Raw genomic sequence first — 19,449 nt, 5'->3', positions numbered from 1 at the left:
GCAGCAGGGCCAGGGCAGTGATTGTCCCCCTGCGCTGGGCACTGGTGAGGCTGCACCTCAAATCTTGTGTCAGTTCTGGGCTCCTCACTCCAAGAGTGACATTGAGGTGCTGGAGCAGGGCCAGAGAAGGGCACCGGAGCTGGTGCAGGGCCTGGAGCATGAGTGAGTTAAAAGTTCCTTACACCAAGCATGGTAAAACACTGGCACAGGCTGCCCAAAGAGGTGGTGGATGCTCCATCCCTGGAGACAGCCAAGGCCAGGCTGGATATGGTTCTGAGCAACCTGCTCTAGTTGGAGATGTCCCTGCCCATTGCAGGGCTTGGACTGGATGAGCTTTGGGGGTTCCTTCCAACCCAAACTGCTCTGTGAGTCTGTGAACTGATCAACCAGCAGGAGATGCTGATGCCATCACCAGGGCACTGGGGCCATGCTCAGCTGATCCAGTAACAGTGGGGAAGGAGGGAGTGAAACCCCCAAGTAGCCAAAACTAGCTCGACCCGACTCTTGCCCGGGTGGTTCAGCTCCAGCACATCACCCATGGGTGGCATTCAGACAGCATGCTGAGCACACAGACCCCTCAGAAGCTCCTGAGGTCCTGCAGGTTCTGCTGCCCAAGACCTGTGCACGCATCCAGAGCCAGTGCCCAGTGACTGGAGACACCGGGGTTCATTTAACACCTTCGGTTCTGTCTCGTGCTGATACCCCACAGTTAGAGCTCAGCCAAAGCTCCCTTGAGGATTGTTTCCTACTTACTGAGCAGGATGTGAAAGCAAATCTCTCCTCTCTGCTTGGCTTCTGCCGCTCGGGCTGCCTCTAACAAAGGTCCCTCAGGTTCCTCCCTTCAGCTGAAACAGCAACAAAAGGATTTGCATAAGAAAAAGTCAAAGAAGAAAGCGAAGAGAAAGGGTTTGACAGGCCCTGAAAGGAGAAGTGAGTTTGTACAGAGCATGGGGGCTCCGCTCCCACTCGCTTCCCACCTTCCTCAGGACCTTTAAGTCCGTTTTCAACACAATTGGGTCTCTCCTCCTCCTCTGCCTCACCCAATTCCCTTGGGAGCAGCCGTGTTGCCAGGGCAATGGGACTCACTGTAACGGCAGCCCCCTCCTGGCTCCATCCTCCTGGCAGGTAGCTGTAGAGAGCGATCAGGTCCCCCCGAGCCTTCTCTCCTCCACACTAACCCCCCCCAGGTCCCTCAGCCACACCAACTCCTTTTGCTTGGAGCAAGACATGCATTTTCCAGCAGAATTCCCAAGCACAACGTGAGCTTTTCCCTCTTGGGCGCTCTGAGGCTGATCAGCTTCAACCCATCCCGCTGCGCCCCAGAGAGGAAACATCAGCTGCAAGTGTTTGTATTCAAAATTATATATTGTGTCAAATAAACCAGGAATTCTGTGTACAAATTTATACATGACAAAAATAAAACTCTTTTGAGTAACACTGTGTAAAACCAAAGTGCTTGCTGCTCTTCCCATGGAGTAACTACAAGCAACAGGCTCACCAAGGCATTCGGAAACACTTCCATTGCATTGAAGGAATCCCAGAAGGCACAGACATCCCGTTATTTCAAGGTGGAAATAGGCCCAAAGAGCTGCCAGTGCTGCTCACGGGGTCCCTGCACGTGTTGCCTGACACCGGCCGTGCTCTGTGTTATCAAGGAGAAGCAGAGGGAGAACTCGGCAGCACCATCAGGCCCTGCTCTGCCTTCCCAGAAGGCTGAAATGATCTTCACCATCACAGAAGCAGCAACAACTTTGCTGTTGCCTCCTCCTCAAACCCAGAGGTTTTGAGCTGAGTTACAAACAGCATTTAACCCAAAAGGGAATGAGGAGGAGGGATTTCAGTCCTAAAGCAGTGACTACTGAGAGGACGCACACAACTGCTCACCAGGTTACGGACAAGAGGTCTTAAATTCCAAGTTCTCCCCAATCTGAATTATCCTCAGCCCTTCCAAACAACGTGTGTGACTGTTACCAGTGTAGAGAGACACTGGAGCACTGGAAAAGAGAAACAAGAACCAGTGGAACTGTTTAGCTCAGCCACACACAGGATCATGTAACCCTCCTCCACATGTCTGCAGTTAGTCTGCTCTTGGTTTGAAATCCCACCCCAAGAAAATACTCTTAAACCCACCAGGCACAGAATTTCCAGTCATACCTTAAGCAATAAGGAGTTTAGCAAGAAGCTGACGTTCATGTATTTGCTATCCTTGTTTCTTGGCCTAATCCTGTTCCATAGGAGCTTTCAGTTTTGACTGCTCTCTCCCATGCAGCACACTCAGACTGACGTTACAGAGTTGGCTTTGGAACAAGATTAACAGAGTGACTGACACAGATGATCAAAGAACAATAGAAGCTCTACTATACTCAGCCTACGAAGCTCTTTCACTCTGAAACAGAAAGATTCCAGGCACTTAGTTCTCCAGGAAACCTGTTTTAGCCATGTCTGAGTTACCCAACTATGGTTTGTTCTGTTACTAAACCCCAGAGGAACACCAGACATCGTGTCTCTGCTGGATTTAACTCCGCAACTGATGTGGGTGTAAATCAGCTCCAAAGCAGAGAACAAGTCTACATATGGAGGGACTGTGCCAGCAGCACTTTAACCACATCATTCTTTACCGAGCACAAGAAAACCTGCACCTGTGCCACCTGCACAGGTCAGGATGTGACCCCAGCAGGGACTGTCACTGTGCCCAGCTGATTCCTTCCTTCCACTGCACCAGCAATTCCACTGGAAGCATCTTACCAGCATTAGGGGTGTTAATTCTAGGCCCACATACCTCGGGATCAGGCATTTTGGCTACAAAGTAGTTATCATTTGGAATCACTATGTTAGAGGCTTCTACTTACCAAAGCTACTGGCTCCTTTAGGCCAGGAACGTAAACCAGAGGGGAAATAAATAAGCCAGCACACCCTTTTACAGCTCTGGCTTTCAACAAGCAAGCCAGAGAACTCAAAGCTGTGGCTCCTGCAGCATCGTGACATGACACATGCTGTGGCACCCAGTAAACGCTGGGTACAGGAGGAAATGCTCCATCTCCATGACTGTTGCCAAGTTACAGCTGCCATAGGAACGAGCATTTGCTGCTTCTGACTTGTTTTGAATCCCACCTACAGCACTGCTGCTGAACTCACCACTTCCACACTGCTGCTGGAAGGAAATCTCTGACATGAGAACACAAGAACTCTAGCACAGCTCCTTTCAGTGCTACCCACACCCAGCCAAGGCTGCTGGCCAGGACAAACACTGTGTAAACTACTCTTCACCACGAGCTCAACAAGGCACCCCTTGGGATGTGGGTCGCCGTTCCAGAGAGCAGCAACATTTGCTTGTGCAAACCACTAGAAACAGAAGATTCATTAAGTTAAGTTGGGGAGAACTTCAGCAATATCTTACACAATTCAGCTTCCAGCACGCAGTGACTGGAGAGAAACGTTCCAAAGTGCAGGGCCATAAACCTATCAGCATTTGTAACCAACACACAAGCAACAGTTGCTGGATCCAGTCAAAAAATGACAACAAACAACAGTACAACCGCTACTGGTCTGAAGGGAAATATCCAAAATGAAGGGAGTATCATTCTAAACAAGAAGAACTGGTAAAAGTTCCCTCACAGAAGTCCATTCAGGTTTAAAACACGCCCCCAAAACGTTGTCACTAAACTGCTTTGGTTACAAATGGCTGTTCACAGGTTTTGTTCTATGTGCAGAGGAATCCCCTCCGTTCAAGTGACCGAATCCTTCTTCCTCCTAAAGGGTGACTTCAGCCTTTTCCACACGCTGCTTTTGGGTTTTGATTTCTTCTCCATTGCCATCACTGCTTCCTTCTCCTTCCTGCGGATCTCCCGCACCAGGGCATGGAACACATCATCGATGTAGTAGCGGAATGCGGCCGACGTCTCGAAGAAGGGGCAGTTGAACTCTCGAGCCAAAGATGAGCCTTCTTCTTTGGAGACCTGCAATCAAAACCCCACTCGTCAGGAAAGCCAGAACCATGGAATCAGGGAATCAGCCAAGCTGGAAAGACCTTTCAGCTCATCCAGTCCAACTGTTCCCAGCGCTGCCAAGGCCACCACTGCCCCATGGCACTGAGGCCTCGGCTACACGGGGTGTGAACACTTGCAGGGACGGTGACTCCAGCCCTGCCCTGGGCAGCCTGTTCCAATGCCTGAGCACCCTTTGGGGAAGGAATTGTTCCTCAGCTCCATCTAAACCTGCCCTGGTGCAGCTTGAGGCCGTTCCCTCTTGCCCCATCCCTTGGGAGCAGAGACCAGCCCCCTCCTGGCTCCATCCTCCTGTCAGGCAGTTGCAGAGAGCGATAAGGTCCCCCCTGAGCCTTCTCTTCTCCAGACTAAACCCCCCAGGTCCCTCAGCCGTTCCTCATCACACTTGTGCTCCAGGCCCTGCACCAGCTCCAGTGCCCTTCTCTGGCCCCGCTCCAGCACCTCAATGTCTCTCTTGTAGTGAGGGGCCCAGAACTGAACCCAGGATTCAAGATGCAGCCTCACCAGTGCCCAGCACAGGGGCACAGTCACTGCCCTGCTCCTGCTGCCACACTGGTGCTGGTACAAAGTTTATTTCTTTACCATTTCTTGCTCTGCTTGCTCTGGAACTGTGCATGCAGCTTCCCAGTTCCAAAACAGCTCATTGCCACTGACCTCTACATCATCTTTCTCTACATCATCTTTCTCTACATCATCTTTCTCTACATCATCTTTCTCTACATCATCTTTCTCTACATCATCTTTCTCTACATCATCTTTCTCTACATCATCTTTCTCTACATCATCTTTCTCTGGTTTTCTTTCACTTTCACTCCTCACTTCTGTAGCAAGGCAACCATCTGCAAGAGACCCTCTGGACACTCATGAAACAATAAAGTCATTTTGGAAAGTGGAGAAGAGAAGCTGCGTGGAGACCTCAAAGCAGCTTCGAGTATGTGAAGGGGGCTACAAGGATGCTGGAGAGGGACCTTCCTCAGGGACTGTGGTGACAGGACAAGGGGTGGTGGGTTCAAACTGAAACAGGGGAGATTTATGATGTTTCTACTTCCCAGAACCAAGCAAAACCTTTCCAAAAAAACCCCAAACCAGACCAAAAAGCCCACTCTTGACAAGGCCATAGGAAAGCAACACCCATTCCTCATCCTATACTTTCCATCTCAGAGCACGAGTGTTTTACCATAGCTACCAGCATTTTCCAGGAATTCAATCAAAAAAAGAAGAGCCCAAGAGCAGCTGAAGCCCAAAGCATCAACTGGAAGACTTTCCTCTTGTGATTGCTCTACACGTGTGCTTATTGATCACATTGCAGGCTGCACAAGTACTTCTCTACGGTTCAACTTAGATAATAAGCATGCAGAAAGGGAGTAGAACCTTTTGTATGGCTGCATTTTCCAACAGCAAAGAGCTTGTAGCTGTGGGCCTGGCTTGTGCCGTTTACCTGCCGTAGCTGTGCCAGGTCGGATTTGTTCCCCACCAGCACCACGGGGGTGTCGTCGGTGCGGCGGACGCGGTAGATGAGCTGCTTGAACTCGCGCACCTCGTGGAAGCTGCGCCGGTCTGTGATGGAGTAGCAGATGATGAAGCCCTCCCCAGCCCTCATGTACTGGTCCCTCATGGCCGTAAACTCTGCCTACAAACAGACAAGGACATTTCAGCTGCACAATCCCTGTCTGAACTGCTCAGAACGGGAAGCACAACGTGCACAGCAGCTCCGGGAAGCAGCGAGGCAGGCGCTGGCACAGAGAAGCTGTGGCTGCCCCATCCCTGGCAGTGTTCAAGGCCAGGTTGGACACAGGGGCTTGGAGCAACCTGCTCTAGGGGAAGGTGTCCCTGCTCGTGGCAGGGGTTGGAGCTGGAGGAGCTTTAAGCTCCCTTCAACCCAAACCATTCCATGATTCTTCCATCCCACCCCCTTGTAACGTCCCATTACATGTAGGCCAAGATAGCATACGTTTGGGATTAACACCAAGTTTCCTCGCTGTAGAGATCATACCAACACGCCATTTATCAGCCAATGCCTATCGCTTGTTGATCACGAACAGAAAGGTGCAACAGAGAAAGCACTGCCTGAACCCAGAGCACCGTCCTGAGATGCCTAAATACAGCGAGGGGGACACAAGTGCTATGAGCAACGCAATGCTTGAAAGTCAGAGAGCTCAAAAACCAATTTGGAAGAAAAGACGTGTACACTTTTACAGGATTTCTGCCTCTATGCCTGACCAGTAGAGACTTTTCACATCCTCCTAATGTTCTTATTACTGACGTACCTGTCCTGCTGTGTCCAGGATATCCAGATTGGCAGGTTCATCATCGATGCGTATCCGTATTTTATAAGCATCCTCTGTGAATTCACAGCACATGGGAAAGAACAAGGTTGGCTACAACTGCAATACTCAGTAGTCATCAGTTCTCAAAGAGAATGGCACACTAGAACCACCCAAGCTGGCAATATTCCTCTACTCCTTTAGTCTGCTCTTCATCTAACAACCAGTGATGTGACTTAAGATCCTCCCAAACGTTTGCTAAAGTCACACCCTTGTACCTGCCATTTCTGACACCCTCAGTTTGGACACTTCAGTAGAAAGCACAGAGGAAGAGCATTATACTTTTCCCAAAGCCAGAAAATACCCGGGATTCAAGAGAAGAACTGGCCACCCCCAACTGCTATTCTCTTTTAGAAGATGATGAATATTGTGTTCCTCTAAGTCAGCTCTCCCACTCTTCAGTGGCTGTTTCCAACAAGAAGCTGGCTGCTTTTCCCACTTCTCCTTTGACGCTGTTGGGAAAGGTTTCTCTTAAGTTGCTGCAAAAGTTCTGCAGCAGCACAGGGAGCTGTTAAGCACTTTCCTCCCTCTCCGTCTGTAAACCACAGAACACAACTGGACCTGACAGATTCCTACCTGAGAGCTGCTCCCCAGCATAGAGAGTGGATTTATAGGCAACTAATAATAAAAAACCCAGCAGGTTTCAGCCTTTCTCTGCCAACATACAAACGTAGATAGCACGCGGCCTGAATACACAGGACAGGAAAAGCATTAAAGAGCTAAACCTCAGGCTATGTACATGCCAGTCCTCCCAGCAGCCTCAGAACTTTCATACCTTTATATGAGTAACCTAAAGGACTTTGGTCCTCAATTTATAGCCAAATGCACAGCTTGCTTTCAACTGAGTATTTGCAAGCAATGGACCCCACAGCAGCTTCACCTGCAAAGGGAGGGACTGACCGGCAAAGAGAAGAGAGACTTTTCTCACCAATTGTGGGATCGTGATCCTCTGGAAACCGGTGGCTGATGAACTGCATGGTCATGGCTAGAAACAAAAGCCAAGAGACACAATTGCACAGGCCGGGCGGCATCTGCCGCCTCAGCGTTCAGCACATTCCTTCCCTGGCAGCTAAAACAAACCCGTGCTCGGTGCAAGCTCGGAGAAACGCGGTTGATCGAACAGGTTATAAACAACCGGGAGCAGAGAGCGATGCCCCTGCCCGCCCCAGCGCACCCCGACACCGGCGGACACCCCCGCTCGGGAACCTGCGGGGCCGCCCCGCCCGGAGCTCACGCACCGCTCTTGCCGACACCGCCGGCGCCCAACATCACCAGCTTGTACTCGCGGGACTGCCCCGGTGCGGCGCCGCCGCCCGGGCGGGCTCCGGAATCCATCTCCTCAGCGTCGAAGCGGCCGCTGAAGAGGAGAGAACGATCGTGAACGGCGGCGGCGGCGTCCCCGCTCTCTCCTCACCCTCCTGAGGCGGCGGCACCAAAATGGCGGCGGCTCCTCCACCGCCAGCGCCGAGGGGGCGGCGCTCGGAGGGCGGCGCGGAAGGGTCAGCGCAGGCGCGATGGCGGCGCCGCTTCCCTCAGCGCGCTCCCCACAGCGGGACCCTCACCCCAGCGAGCGGCCAGACCCGGACTCTTCATACTTTTAATTATCATGAAAGGAGGGTTCTGAGTATTTACAACACATCGGAAAGACAGTGTTTGTACAAGGGAGGCAGCACGGTCACTCGGGGCACAGCAGCACCACACAGCCCCGTTTTAAAGCAGTTTCTCCCGTTTCAAACGCTGAGCAGCACCTCGTCACATCCCTTCTCCGTACAAAAAGAGTTCTTTGCCCCGCCAAGAAAACGCTTGTTGCAGTTCGTGTCCATCAACAGTCCAAGAGCTTGTGCCCGGGTTCAAGGCAGGAGCGACGCCGGCACCAAGCGGTCCTGGCTGGTGCCCACTTGACTTTGTCAACCCACCATGAGCCAGAAGGGGTGGAATCACGTAAGAAAATGAGTTAAGAGATGGGGCGAAGCTCACAGAAGGAGTCCTGTCTGACCGCGGAATGGGAGCAACCCCAGAGGGAGGGGAGAAGATGAAGCACCAGTGCCACAGCACCGAGATGAACTCACCCGCGCGCCCCTGCCCTCACATCTGGCTAGAAAGAGAAGTTGTGGGTTAGTAAAAGCATGTTTCGAAGAAGAAAACGCCAGTGCTGAGTTACAGGAGATACTTTCAAAGTAAAAACCAAAGTAAGAGTTTGAAGAAACGTGATCCTCAGGTTTTTCAGAGTGACTGTATGTTCCTTTCCTTGGTTCAAAGTCCCAACATTGAAGCTGTGGTCACCATTAGCTCACACAGGGCTGCAAACACACGCTGAGAGCAGGAACACTCCACAGAACACAAACACCAGGCAGAGGGTGAAGGCAGCGTGACTGACTCTTGCCATTTTTAAGTGATCCTGGAAAAATGGAGCCTTCCCTCTCTTCTCTTCACAGTGCTTCCCCCACTGCACAAGGGACTAGCCCTGCCAGAACACTAGTTCAATTCATGGTGTGGTTTTATTTGAGAGATTCACTGCAGAAATAAGGAGTTTAAAAATGATGGAGCCCTTTCAAGGCGGGGGGGGGGAAATACTGAACCTTTAGCTTCTGCAAATGTAAAAACAATGTGTATTTGCAAAGTTCAGGCTGTAATATACATGCATTATTGCTAGAGGGGGGGGGAAAAAACCAGATGAATGAAAACTCTTCTCTGCAGCTTTTACGGTGCCATCCAAAATGGCATCTGTTGTTTAGCTCGCTGTTGTGAGGAAGGGTACTGGTACCCCAAACTCCATCCCTGTGAAAAAGTACTTGCGTTTTTATGGCCCCCGTGTTCCTCCTCTTCATCTGATGAATCTCCAGCATATGCCACTAAGCCAAAGCCCTTTTCTGCAGTTTTCATCTTCTTTGCTTGATGATCTAGGAGGGGAAAACAAAACACCCCCACACCCCCCAGCCCCCGAGAAGGGAAAAAAAAAATCAAAATAAAGAGATAAAATGCCCCAAAACGAGTTAATAAAAAAAAGACGTTAATTGTAAATCGTTAGTTGGACACCATTTTGAGGTCACAAGGCCAATGGTCATCCAAGGTCGAAGGCCACACGAAACAGCAGCAGCAACAGCACATGTGATCCATCAGAACCATGTAAGAGAACAGAGAAAGAAGAAAGAAACACACAAGAAAGGTAAAGTTAGCAACTGGGTGTCAGCGATGGCAACGTCACCGTTACAGAGATCAATATGTCAAGAAAAGTAGAAACTTTGCTCAAAAGCAAGCTAACAGAAGAACAACCTCTGGGAGCAATACTGCAGAGAAACTACGGTTAAACAGGCTAACATGATGTACCTGCAGCCCTGCAAGGCACCGAACTACCACAAGAGTTCAAGTGATGACATGTTCTACCAAGTTGCAAACACTTGCTGTGTGCCAGCCCTAAGGAAGGATGAAATCTGAGAGAACTTGTGCCGTTTGCAGACATAACTCATGTCTGTGGATACACACCTGAACCATAACTCCCACCGATACGCCTTAGTGCCTCTAGAGATAGCTGTTCACAAAGTAAAGCCACAGGACATCTGTGTTACAAAACAAGCCTATGAGATTGCGTGCCTCAGCTGGCTGATGGGACAAAAAATACCTGCCCTTCACTCCATTACACTCTCCTCATTCATACAGGTATTTATTCAGGTTCTAAGAGAAGCATCGTGTGTTTAATCCCAGTGGGTTTAGAGCAGGGCAGCACGAGCTGCTTTTCATCTAGACAGTCTAAAGAACAGCCAAAAAGAACCCCCACTGCTTTAAACAAGTGCTAAGACCAGCATAAACCCATATGGGAAAGGAAACTTGACTTACAAGTGTCTGTTATTCACTGCACTCACCATGGTTGCCTGGTAAAGACCCCGCACCATTTCTGTCTTCAGAGTCCGATTTCATCCCAGTGACAGGAAAAGCTGGCGGAGGCATCAACTGCCTGTTTAAACCAATGCAAGCCCTTAGTTCTTCTGGTTTAAGCAAGCAGAGAGTCAAAGGTAACAGAAAACAAGTTCAGAAGCCAGTCCTTCACCCGAGGAGTTTAATTGCCTGACTAATCTAGTGGTCTTCTAGGATGGAGTGACTGCATCAGCAGACGCGGGAACAGCAACTGATGTCACCTGCCTGGACTTCTGTAAAGCTTCACTATGGTCACCCCAACATTCTTAGCTCTAAATCAGAGAGGAATGGATTTGATGGATGGACTATTAGATGGGTAAGGAACTGGCTGGATGGCCACATCCAAAGAGTTACAGTCAACGGCTCAGCATCCAAGTGGAAACCAGTAACGAGTGGTGTCCCTCAAGGGTCCACACTGCGACCAATACTATTTAATACCTTCATCAATGACAGGCAGTGGGACCAATGACACCGAGCTGTGTGGAGCAACCTGCTCTAGTAGATGTCCCTTCCCATAGGAGAGGGGGGTGGCCTAGACAATCTTTAAAGGTCCCTTCCAAGCCAAACCATGCTCTGGAGCTATTTGACATGCAAGCCTGACAGTTTTGTGGCTCACCACACTGGCGTGCATAAGGAAGACTAGTGATGCCTGAAGGCTTCATAGCTATTGCTATGCCCAATTTAGGACTACAGACAAGATTGAGAACATAGAAAACACTGCCAACACCCTCGATGTATTTCCTAACACCAGAAAACAAAGGGACTTTCAAGTAGATCTTTCCCTGAAACTTTAGACTGCAAAATAAGGAGTTTACAACTTTTTCAGGTGTGTTTTAAACTGGAACCATTCTAAGTGTAAGTGCTGACCTGTTGCACATGAATATCTCAGTATCTCAAGAAGCTGGCAAAACACGCTCACATGAAGCAAGAGCAGACTTTGGGAGGAGTGGATATGAAGCTATTTCCCTTATGGAGCATGAAAAGGCAGCCCTTGCATCCCTTCTCCTTCCAAGCCCCAAACCAACCAACCCCCCTCCAGCCCCCAAGTCACAGCAGAGAACGTGAAACACGGATCACCTCGGAACTAGGCTTTCCATCAGGATGAGGAGAGACCCGAAGGCAATCCTGCCCTCACTCACCTGTCCCTCTCTCTCTCCTTTCCTGAGGAACTTGCTGCCTTCGACCCGGCTCCATCGAGTTCACTCTGACTGGAGAAGCCTGTACCTAAATTAGTCATATGAATGGGTCCATGCTATGAGCAGAAAAACACACGGCATTAGCAAATCTACCACTACAACATAAGCTACAGCTCCTTAATGATAATGATAGGAAAGCCAACTTTTCAGAGCATACTGCCAACTAGCAGAAGAAACCACTGTTAAACTAAAGGCTTTCTCCTAAAAATACTGAGGGTAATGCAGTTAAGGAACACGCCTGAGAAGCACGAGGGCAGACACCTCATCACCTACTCCACCTTCTCAGTAGTAGCTTTAGTTCATGGATCAACTTATTCCCTCCTCAGTCAGCTAATTCTGAGCACTGAACAGGCCTCGTGCCACAGCAAGCTCTGCTGGAGATAGTAACAGTAGGTCTAACAGAGAGGCAGCTGCTTATTGTCTCTAGGCAGAGTTTTTATCAAGGGTTTCTGCCCGTGAGCAGGGGTGTATCATCTGAGAAGTGTTTGCAGAAACTCCGTTTTCTCACATACAAGCCTAAGAACTCAAAATTACTTTCATTAAAATCAAGTGGTTTGCTATTTAAAACAAAAATAACCATTTCTAACTAAGGCTACTTGAAATCCTCTCAAGTGCAACCTGCAAGGAAGGTAAATGGGGAAAACCTGGGCGTTATTACCACGGTTCCCTCCCACCCCTCAAACAAGCCTGCAAAAGACCCCCCAAACCCCAACAAATCTCTCTTTAAACTGACCAGAAACACACTATGGGCATCTCTTTGACCTGAATGCACCAGTAGCCTTCAGGAAAGACTGAGGTATGAAAACAAGGTGCCAATGCACCAGCAAGTCACAGTTTAACAACAGTGCATCCACTCAAAGAAACCAAAGCGTGGTCTTGAGGCTGTGCAACAACTGCTGCCATCTGCCAAAGGCCTTGCACGACTGTTTCCAGATAAACTGTGCTAAATCATCTCTCTCCAGCCAAGTTCTGCTTTGGTGAATGAAGTAAAATTGGTGATTTTATTCCACCTGGTATCCCAGCAGTCCTGACTCTCTCTCATCCGGCAGCTCCTCGGTGAAGCGTCTCTTTTGACCCTGGGGATGGGGTTGGACTTGTGGCTGTGTACCAGTCGGCATGGTGGTTTTAACTGGGGCAGCAGGAAGGAAAGGACCACTCAGTGGGCTCTGGCATGCAGAAGTTGAAACAAAAGACAGGAAAATTGGATAATAGGCATCTGAAGTATTCATCAAACGTAGACTTTCACAAATAGGAGCAGAACACGCAAGTAGGTCCTCTTGGCAGAACTAATTGAAACTAGAAGGAAATCCACAGCTTCGAGATGAAACAAGTATTTCATTTCTAGAAACTAATCACTATCTGTAACTCAAATTCATTGTACCTGCACAGAGCTGCATCAAAGCCTGTGGTAATGCTTCTCCTATGGGAGTGAGCACCCCCTGCAAACATCCTTTATGTTCACAGGATAGGAAAAAGAGAGGATGAAGCAGCCATTCAACAATGTAATTGCTCAGACAGAAGTACCAGCAAAGCATTAACAAATCAAAAACACCCCAAAGAATTCTCCAGCTGGAATTACTTCAAGTATTTTCTTGGTAGCAAAGAAACAACTTAAGAAATTGACAGCTACAGGGCAAAAGATTAACTGTGACAGTACCTGGCCAGTGCTGGCTGGAGGCTGCACTTGAGATATGGGATACTGGGTTGGCACAGGCGGAACTCCTGTAGGTAGCGTTGTTAAGACTCCGGGTGCCAAAGGTACTGCAGGTGGTACTATGCCTGGTACACCATATGGTGGCTGAACTGGTTGTTGAGGAGGAGGAACAACAGGATAACCAGACTGATAGCCGTTGGAAGGGTAATAGGAGGGCTGGGAAGGTACACTGTTGATAGCAGCAGGCTGTGTGAAGCCTAAAGAGAGAAAGGGGAAAACAACATCTTCAGTTCAGTTCGTCACCAAAACATCAGATTTCATCGCCAAAAATGAAAGCTTGTAAGTTCGAGACTTCCACAAGACTAACTGCAAGTACAGCTCTGCAGAATGCAACTCCAAATGCTTCAGGATTGCTGAGGTTTACCTGCTAGGGGTACTGCAGTGGTTATCTGGTTCACAAATCGAGAGTACTCAGCATGAACCTACAAGGAATTGGCACAGATTAGACAAGAAACATTATGTAGCATATTAACCTTTTGCAGGCAAAAGGCATTTGAGCACACAACCGTAAGGGGGCTTTGCTTCCAGAACACAACATGCAGAGAGACAGCAATAATCCCCACACACACACTGAGAAGAAAACCCCACTCATCCTGCTGGGCTCTGGGACAGACTCCTGTAACACACAGGATAATCCTGCACAGGAAACAGAGTGGCAAACGAATCCCTTCAGTCGAAGAAGCTAAAAGCTTCCATCTATTCTTCCAAAGCAAGCTTTGTAGCCCATACTCCATTAGCAATACAAACAGAAAGACTCAGCAGTACTTGGAAGGGAAAACACTATCAGCAAGTCAGGACCCACGGACAGCTTTGCTGAGAGCACACAAAGCAGCAATAGCCAGGCACACACTGGAGCTGGGACAGGCTCTGAAACCTCAGAGTTGTAAGAGCTACTCACGGTTTGCAATAGGTTCTCACACAGCTTTTTAGCAGCTGCCAAACCTTCTGGCTTTGGGTGACTGCAAACACACACAAAGAAATAGCTCATAAGCACAAATGTTTCTGTGAGCTCCTTCTTTCATCAGCAACCTGCTGCCAGGTCTTCCCCCTTAAATGAGTGCTCAGTCACCTCGACAGGACTGTGGCAGCTCTGCAGCTATTTAGCACAATGGGGAACAAAAGCTGTGAGCGTTTTCCACATGAAAATTCGGGTCTAAATACTACAAGAAATGCTGATAGAACACTGACTAGATTGCTCAATACATTTGTATTCTTCCCTTAAAGCTTGACATCACAACTCGAGCCCAAAAAGGATGCAGCTTCATTGTGTTCCAACCAAAAGCAATACCTGATGGTTGAATATCACTTTATACCACAGCACCGCGTGGCTGAAATCTTTATCACTTTAGAGAGAGCTCTACTAAAAGTCAGGTTCAAAACCCATCTCGTTTGCATGAGGTCAGTCAGAATTAAGAATTCCCCACCCTGATGAAACATTAAGCCACATTTGTGCCTTGGCACTGGGGTTTCTGTTTGTTTCTAACCACCACTCATACCTGATGTAGATGTACATGGGTTCAAAAGCTTCTCTGCCCGATGCTGGTTCTATGCAGCCTGAGCCTTTGCCACGAAGAAAGACTTTGGCACCCGTTTCAATCTGAATGTGCTGCAAATAGGAGCAACCAGGCCCTTCCACCTTCTCCTTCACATTAAACGTGGGCACAGCGTGTTCCAACCCAACAAATAACTTGTCCTGAACGTAATGCATCTGTAAATGTAACAGTAAAAGCTCATTATTTCACTCTAAGAATGAGGCTACAAATCTTGTTCCTGTGACAGTTAAGTGTCAGATGGCACAGTCAGCCCTTTGCTTTGCTGTAAGTAGGACTGCTCTCCCCATCCCTTTTCTTTTAGGAGGCTGCTGTCATCTGAGCCTCACTCTTCAGGCTCAGTTTGATCAGCCCTCCAGTTTCCACAACGTACAATGTACACTTTGTAACAGGTAAATCTTGTCATCAGTGATCTTCAATGAAATTCACAGCAATTCACTACTCACCCCTGACTGGAATGGAGGTTTTTGGCCAACTGCTGGAGACAACTGAGTAATAGGGGCTGGCTGGTGATAGACAGTAACTGTAGCTCCGTTGAACGTCGGGCTAGAACCTGTAGCTGCTTTCACTACTCCATTAGTAATGATCTCTTTAATTCTGTTAACAGCTCCTAGTTGACAGAACAGGAAATTCAGTTGTTTCGGCCCTTGTCAACTGTCCAGATTACCCAAATCTAATATTAGCATTCCAGGATTGGATCACAAAGGACGCAGCAAGCACCAAGGTTCTTTGTCCACTCTCACCCTGCTAAAGCTTAGGCTGACGTATGCAGGGGGGCAGTTTTAGCCCACACATTTTAGCAACTGTTGGAAACATTTACATTAACCCTGTGCAGAACTTACATCTGCTTGTATGAGCAAACAAACATGTGAAAGATTTTATAGTTTCCCTTTTCTTTTCCTCCCAGAAGGCACAGGCAAGACAGCTCTTTGTGCTTCTAATATTCATACTTGTATGTATATCCCTGTCACGCACCTATTGTAATGAAATCTCAGTGTGTTATCAGTGAGTAAACTTATACATAAGTCCTGTACCTGCCTACAACCATTCCCTCCCACTTTCCTTGGGGTCTATGACAGGTTTTAGTGTCATGACTGACGCAGTACGGAGCACCTCAGGTAAAGATCTTAACATCAATGTTTGAATGGGGTCTGTTATCGACACCAAGATATTTACAGTACAAATCCATGCTGCTCATAACAAAGGCCCTTAATCACCCCCTTTATCACGAGGAATGACAGAACAGCAGAATTCATTGTGCACTTACTGTCAACCAGCTCCCGTGTCTGACCCTGCACGTGAAGGTACAAAGGACGATCTCTGGAAAGGAAATGTCAAATACTCCACTAAACTCCCAAAGAACAGACAAGAATAGATCCAATCTAATATATATACACTTATGTCACAAACATAGCGCCTTCCATAAAGCCTTTATATACTCTTTGTTTTCACCTCTCAGCACTGGGCAGGTGGGAGAACAGCCATGCACTTAGTGCTATGCTAATGACAAACATATTCCAACCACTCAGTGCTCCATTGACTCTGGCACCCAACGGTGACACTGCTCAGGAAAACCAAACCAAAAGCCCCACCCCTGAGCCCCCAAAGCAGAAACCCCCAAAGAGAAACACAAACCCTGGTCCCACTTTGGCTTTCTCTTCTGCCGTCATGAACCTCCCTCGGGTCGATACAGCCGCTCCGCTCAGCCGACTTATCTACAAATGATTCCAAACCCCAGGGACAAGTTTAGCGACAAGAAACCAAGCACAGAGAAACCCCAAAGTGTTTAAGCTTCGCTGGGTTCTAAAGAGACCAGAAGCATTAATTAAAGTGGTAAGAAAAGGGATGGTGCCCACTAAACGATACCAACCGTGCTACCTTAGCTCATCATAGGACATTGTATTGAATAAAGCACTAAACTGAGTGTCTTCAGAAAACCCTGAGTTTGGTAACAAGGGAACCACCACTGAATATAGTTGATTGCAACTCTTTTAGCCTTACAAACACGCCCAAACAAACCTAACAAAGCAGATGTAGATCCCGACCATACCTCGTCCTGAGTCTGTCCTCTTGTCAGCAGGTTTCTGCACGTGAGGGGGACGTCATTGATTTCCACCTCTGCCACCACAAGGTCATCTTTGCTTTTACTTGTAGCTGGACCTTTTCCCAGCGCCTGCAGCTTCAAAGAGAACCATTGCAAAAGACCAGAAATAGATGGAAAGCAGAGATAAACGATGCAACAACCTGACCCTGGTGCTCTAGAGGTGAATATCCTTTTCTTTCTCCCTTCTCAGCTGTTGAATCTTTACAAACACTAACAGAAAGCACATTACATCTACTACTTCATCGTTTACCTCTTCACAACCTTGAGCCTAAATAAAAACACTAGTTTTATCTTCAGTGCATGAGAGTATCCTAAGTAACTACTGCTTCTGTTCTATAAATAGAGAAAACAGATGTAGAACTAAGCAGCAAAGTTGCTCAAACTGAAACCAAGGCATCTCACACTTGAGCTGGCACCTCGGACAGAAAGCTGAGACTAAGAACACCTGGAATTCATATTTCAACTCCTCTTAGACATAGAACTCCTGTTCAAGACCTGAACTCATCCACACCGTGACTACACCTTTCCCCCACACACAAAACAAAGGCATAATGTTTTGTGTCAGTATCCAAGCGCTATGAAAGAAAAAGCCAGAGTCACAGATATGGCAGAAGCTGCGTGGAGACCTCAGAGCAGCTTCCAGTATCTGAAAGGGGACTACAAGGATGCGGAGAGGGACCTTCATCAGGGACTGGAGTGACAGGACAAGGGGTGATGGGTTCAAACTGAAACAGGGCAAGTTCAAGTTAGATACAAGGCAGAAGCTCTTCCCTGTGAGGGTGCTGAGGCGCTGGCACAGGGTGCCCAGAGAAGCTGTGGCTGCCCCATCCCTGGCAGTGTTCAAGGCCAGGTTGGACACAGGGGCTTGGAGCAACCTGCTCTAGTGGAAGGTGTCCCTGCCCGGGGCAGGGGGTTGGAGCTGGAGGAGCTTTAAGCTCCCTTCAACCCAACCCAGGCTGGGGTTAAGCCGTACAGAGCAGCTGCGGCACTGCCCCCGATGCTTTCTGTTATTCTGAAAAGGGAAATTTAAGAAGTTTATTCCAACTGGTTTTTGGGGTTTTTTTTTTTTTGCTATATCCAACTTCACGAAGCAAACCTCCATCATTCCCCATCTGAGAGCTCCTCACACAACTAAAGGGCGCAGGTCTCCACAACACAGCCGTGACACCCCCCGTCGCCCACCACCTCCGCTGCGGGCACCCACCTTGTCCGCCGTGCTGGGCGCCGGCTTCAGCTTCCCTTTGGCCATCAGCATCGCGTTGATCTTCGCGGCCACGGCCGCGGCCGCATCCAGCGCTCCGGAGGGGGCCGCGGAGCTCTCGGAACCCGCCACCGCGGAGCCGCCATCCCCGCCGCCGGGAAAGGGCCGCCCGGGCAGCGGCGCGGTGCCGGGGAGGAGGAAGGCGGGGGCCGGGCCGGGCTGGTCCCACTTACTGCGGCGCCTGCAAAAAGAGAGAGAGGCCTCAGCGTTGGCCGCGGCCCCGCGGGAGCTCCAGGCCGGGCCGCGGAGCCGCCGCTCCCCGGGGGCGCTCGGGGGGGGACCCGCGTCGCGGCCTCACCCGGCGGCGGCCCCGGCGTCGCGCTGCGCTGCACCGCCCGCGGACATGGCTCCGGCCCGGCTCCGGCTGCGGCTCCACCGCCCCCGCGCCTCGCACCGCGTCATTTCCGCCCCGCAGCGCGCCGCGCAACGCCCCTTCCGCGCGTTACCATGGGGACGGCGCTGCCCGCGGGGCGCACCCCCCCCCTCCGGCGAGGGCGGCGGGAGCGGGCGGGCGGGGAGCGGCACCGGGAGCGGCAGGACACGGGCTCCGAGCGCCGCCGGCGGCGACGGGAGGGAACGGGAACGGGAAGGGGAAGGGGTCCCCCCGCATGCGCACCGCGGGCGGTCACACACGCACCGCCGCCGCCTGCTGGTCACAGCCCGGCGCCGCGCTGGCGCCATGTTGAGCGCTGCCCCGCGCAGACCGGATCGTCCCGAGGAACAAGGGATGGGACAAGAGGAACCGGCCTCAAGCTGCACCAGGGGAGGGTTAGATGGAGCTGAGGAACAATTCCTTCCCCAGAGGGTGCTCAGGCATTGGGAGAGGCTGCCCAGGGCAGGGCTGGAGTCACCGGCCCTGGGGGGGGTTCACACACGGTGTAGCCGAGCCCCCCCAGTGCCACGATGGGTCCCTGCAGCCCTGCCGGTGCATGGGGAATTCTTCGTGCTAAAAAAGCAGGCCAGAACATTCCCTTGGGAAAAGGGCTCCTCCAGGTGGGAAACCTCTGAGGGAGCCTGGCCGCTGACCTCGGCTCGGCCGCTGTTGACATTCCACAGTGTGAGTCAGAGACAGGAAACGGGGCTTGTCCCAAGCGCTTGCCCATGGGAGTCCTTGAGCATAAGCAAAGCAAACAACAAGGATGTTGGCTCTTGATAGTGCACAGGCAGGATTGTTCTGTCCCGTTGGTCAAAGCTGAGCAGCCTCCACAGGGACAATGAGCACCCGGAGGATGCTCAGGGAACGCCGGCTCTGGAGCTGTGTGTGTGCTCCTACAACACATCCATCGTTATCACAGTAATGCCTCTCGAGGCTTTGCGTGCAGGTAATGGATAACACCCCAAAGAACAGCAACACCAAAGAGCAGCTCAGGTCAGGAGGGGAGCT

General features: G+C 50.0%; 2 protein-coding genes and 1 non-coding gene across 8 annotated transcripts; all 3 read right to left on the bottom strand.

Moving 5' to 3' along the window:
* Nucleotides 1-1,344: 1,344 nt before the first annotated feature.
* On the bottom strand, nt 1,345-7,810 carry RIT1 (Ras like without CAAX 1). The gene is made up of 5 exons (XM_030474218.1): nt 7,567-7,810; nt 7,257-7,313; nt 6,272-6,345; nt 5,443-5,634; nt 1,345-3,956 (listed from the first exon to the last, which is right to left on the bottom strand). Exons 1-5 carry the CDS (start codon nt 7,661-7,663, stop codon nt 3,726-3,728), a joined length of 651 nt encoding a protein of 216 aa, XP_030330078.1. The 5' UTR covers nt 7,664-7,810; the 3' UTR covers nt 1,345-3,725.
* A 101-nt stretch (nt 7,811-7,911) lies between these two features.
* On the bottom strand, nt 7,912-18,668 carry KHDC4 (KH domain containing 4, pre-mRNA splicing factor). Of its 6 annotated transcripts, none has more exons than XR_003989708.1 (14): nt 18,364-18,668; nt 18,009-18,246; nt 16,751-16,873; nt 16,336-16,415; nt 15,968-16,020; nt 15,147-15,310; nt 14,647-14,858; nt 14,049-14,109; nt 13,515-13,572; nt 13,094-13,347; nt 12,447-12,602; nt 11,380-11,464; nt 10,189-10,280; nt 7,912-9,228 (listed from the first exon to the last, which is right to left on the bottom strand). XR_003989708.1 is itself a non-coding variant. In XM_030474215.1 (14 exons), exons 1-14 carry the CDS (start codon nt 18,465-18,467, stop codon nt 9,029-9,031), a joined length of 1,908 nt encoding a protein of 635 aa, XP_030330075.1. In that variant the 5' UTR covers nt 18,468-18,668; the 3' UTR covers nt 7,912-9,028. The 6 variants fall into 6 exon arrangements, 4 of the variants coding, with proteins under 4 accessions (XP_030330075.1, XP_030330074.1, XP_030330077.1 ...); XR_003989707.1 differs by having other exon boundaries at nt 16,751-16,879; nt 18,364-18,663; XM_030474215.1 differs by having other exon boundaries at nt 11,380-11,492.
* LOC115602823 lies at nt 14,932-15,060 on the bottom strand. Its single transcript, XR_003989717.1, has one exon.
* Nucleotides 18,669-19,449: the final 781 nt, after the last annotated feature.

The sequence above is a fragment of the Strigops habroptila genome, chromosome 22 (genome assembly GCF_004027225.2).
Source record: "Strigops habroptila isolate Jane chromosome 22, bStrHab1.2.pri, whole genome shotgun sequence".
Lineage (NCBI taxonomy): Eukaryota > Metazoa > Chordata > Aves > Psittaciformes > Psittacidae > Strigops > Strigops habroptila.
The sequence above is the reverse complement of the archived record's forward strand: the minus strand, read 5'-3'. Positions and strand labels throughout refer to the sequence as shown.

Excerpts from the sequence above, each read along its gene's own strand:
- RIT1 (XM_030474218.1), bottom strand. The coding sequence starts at position 7,663 with ATGGATTCCGGAGCCCGCCCGGGCGGCGGCGCCGCACCGGGGCAGTCC. Across the intron at positions 6,346-7,256 it reads GGATCACGATCCCACAATTG|AGGATGCTTATAAAATACGG; the intron begins GTGAGAAAAGTC and ends GTGAATTCACAG. Across the intron at positions 5,635-6,271 it reads TCCTGGACACAGCAGGACAG|GCAGAGTTTACGGCCATGAG; the intron begins GTACGTCAGTAA and ends GTCTGTTTGTAG.
- KHDC4 (XM_030474214.1), bottom strand. The coding sequence starts at position 18,467 with ATGACGCGGTGCGAGGCGCGGGGGCGGTGGAGCCGCAGCCGGAGCCGG. Across the intron at positions 13,348-13,514 it reads CACTGCAGTACCCCTAGCAG|GCTTCACACAGCCTGCTGCT; the intron begins GTAAACCTCAGC and ends TTCTCTCTTTAG. Across the intron at positions 9,229-10,188 it reads GTCTTTACCAGGCAACCATG|ATCATCAAGCAAAGAAGATG; the intron begins GTGAGTGCAGTG and ends TTCCCCTCCTAG.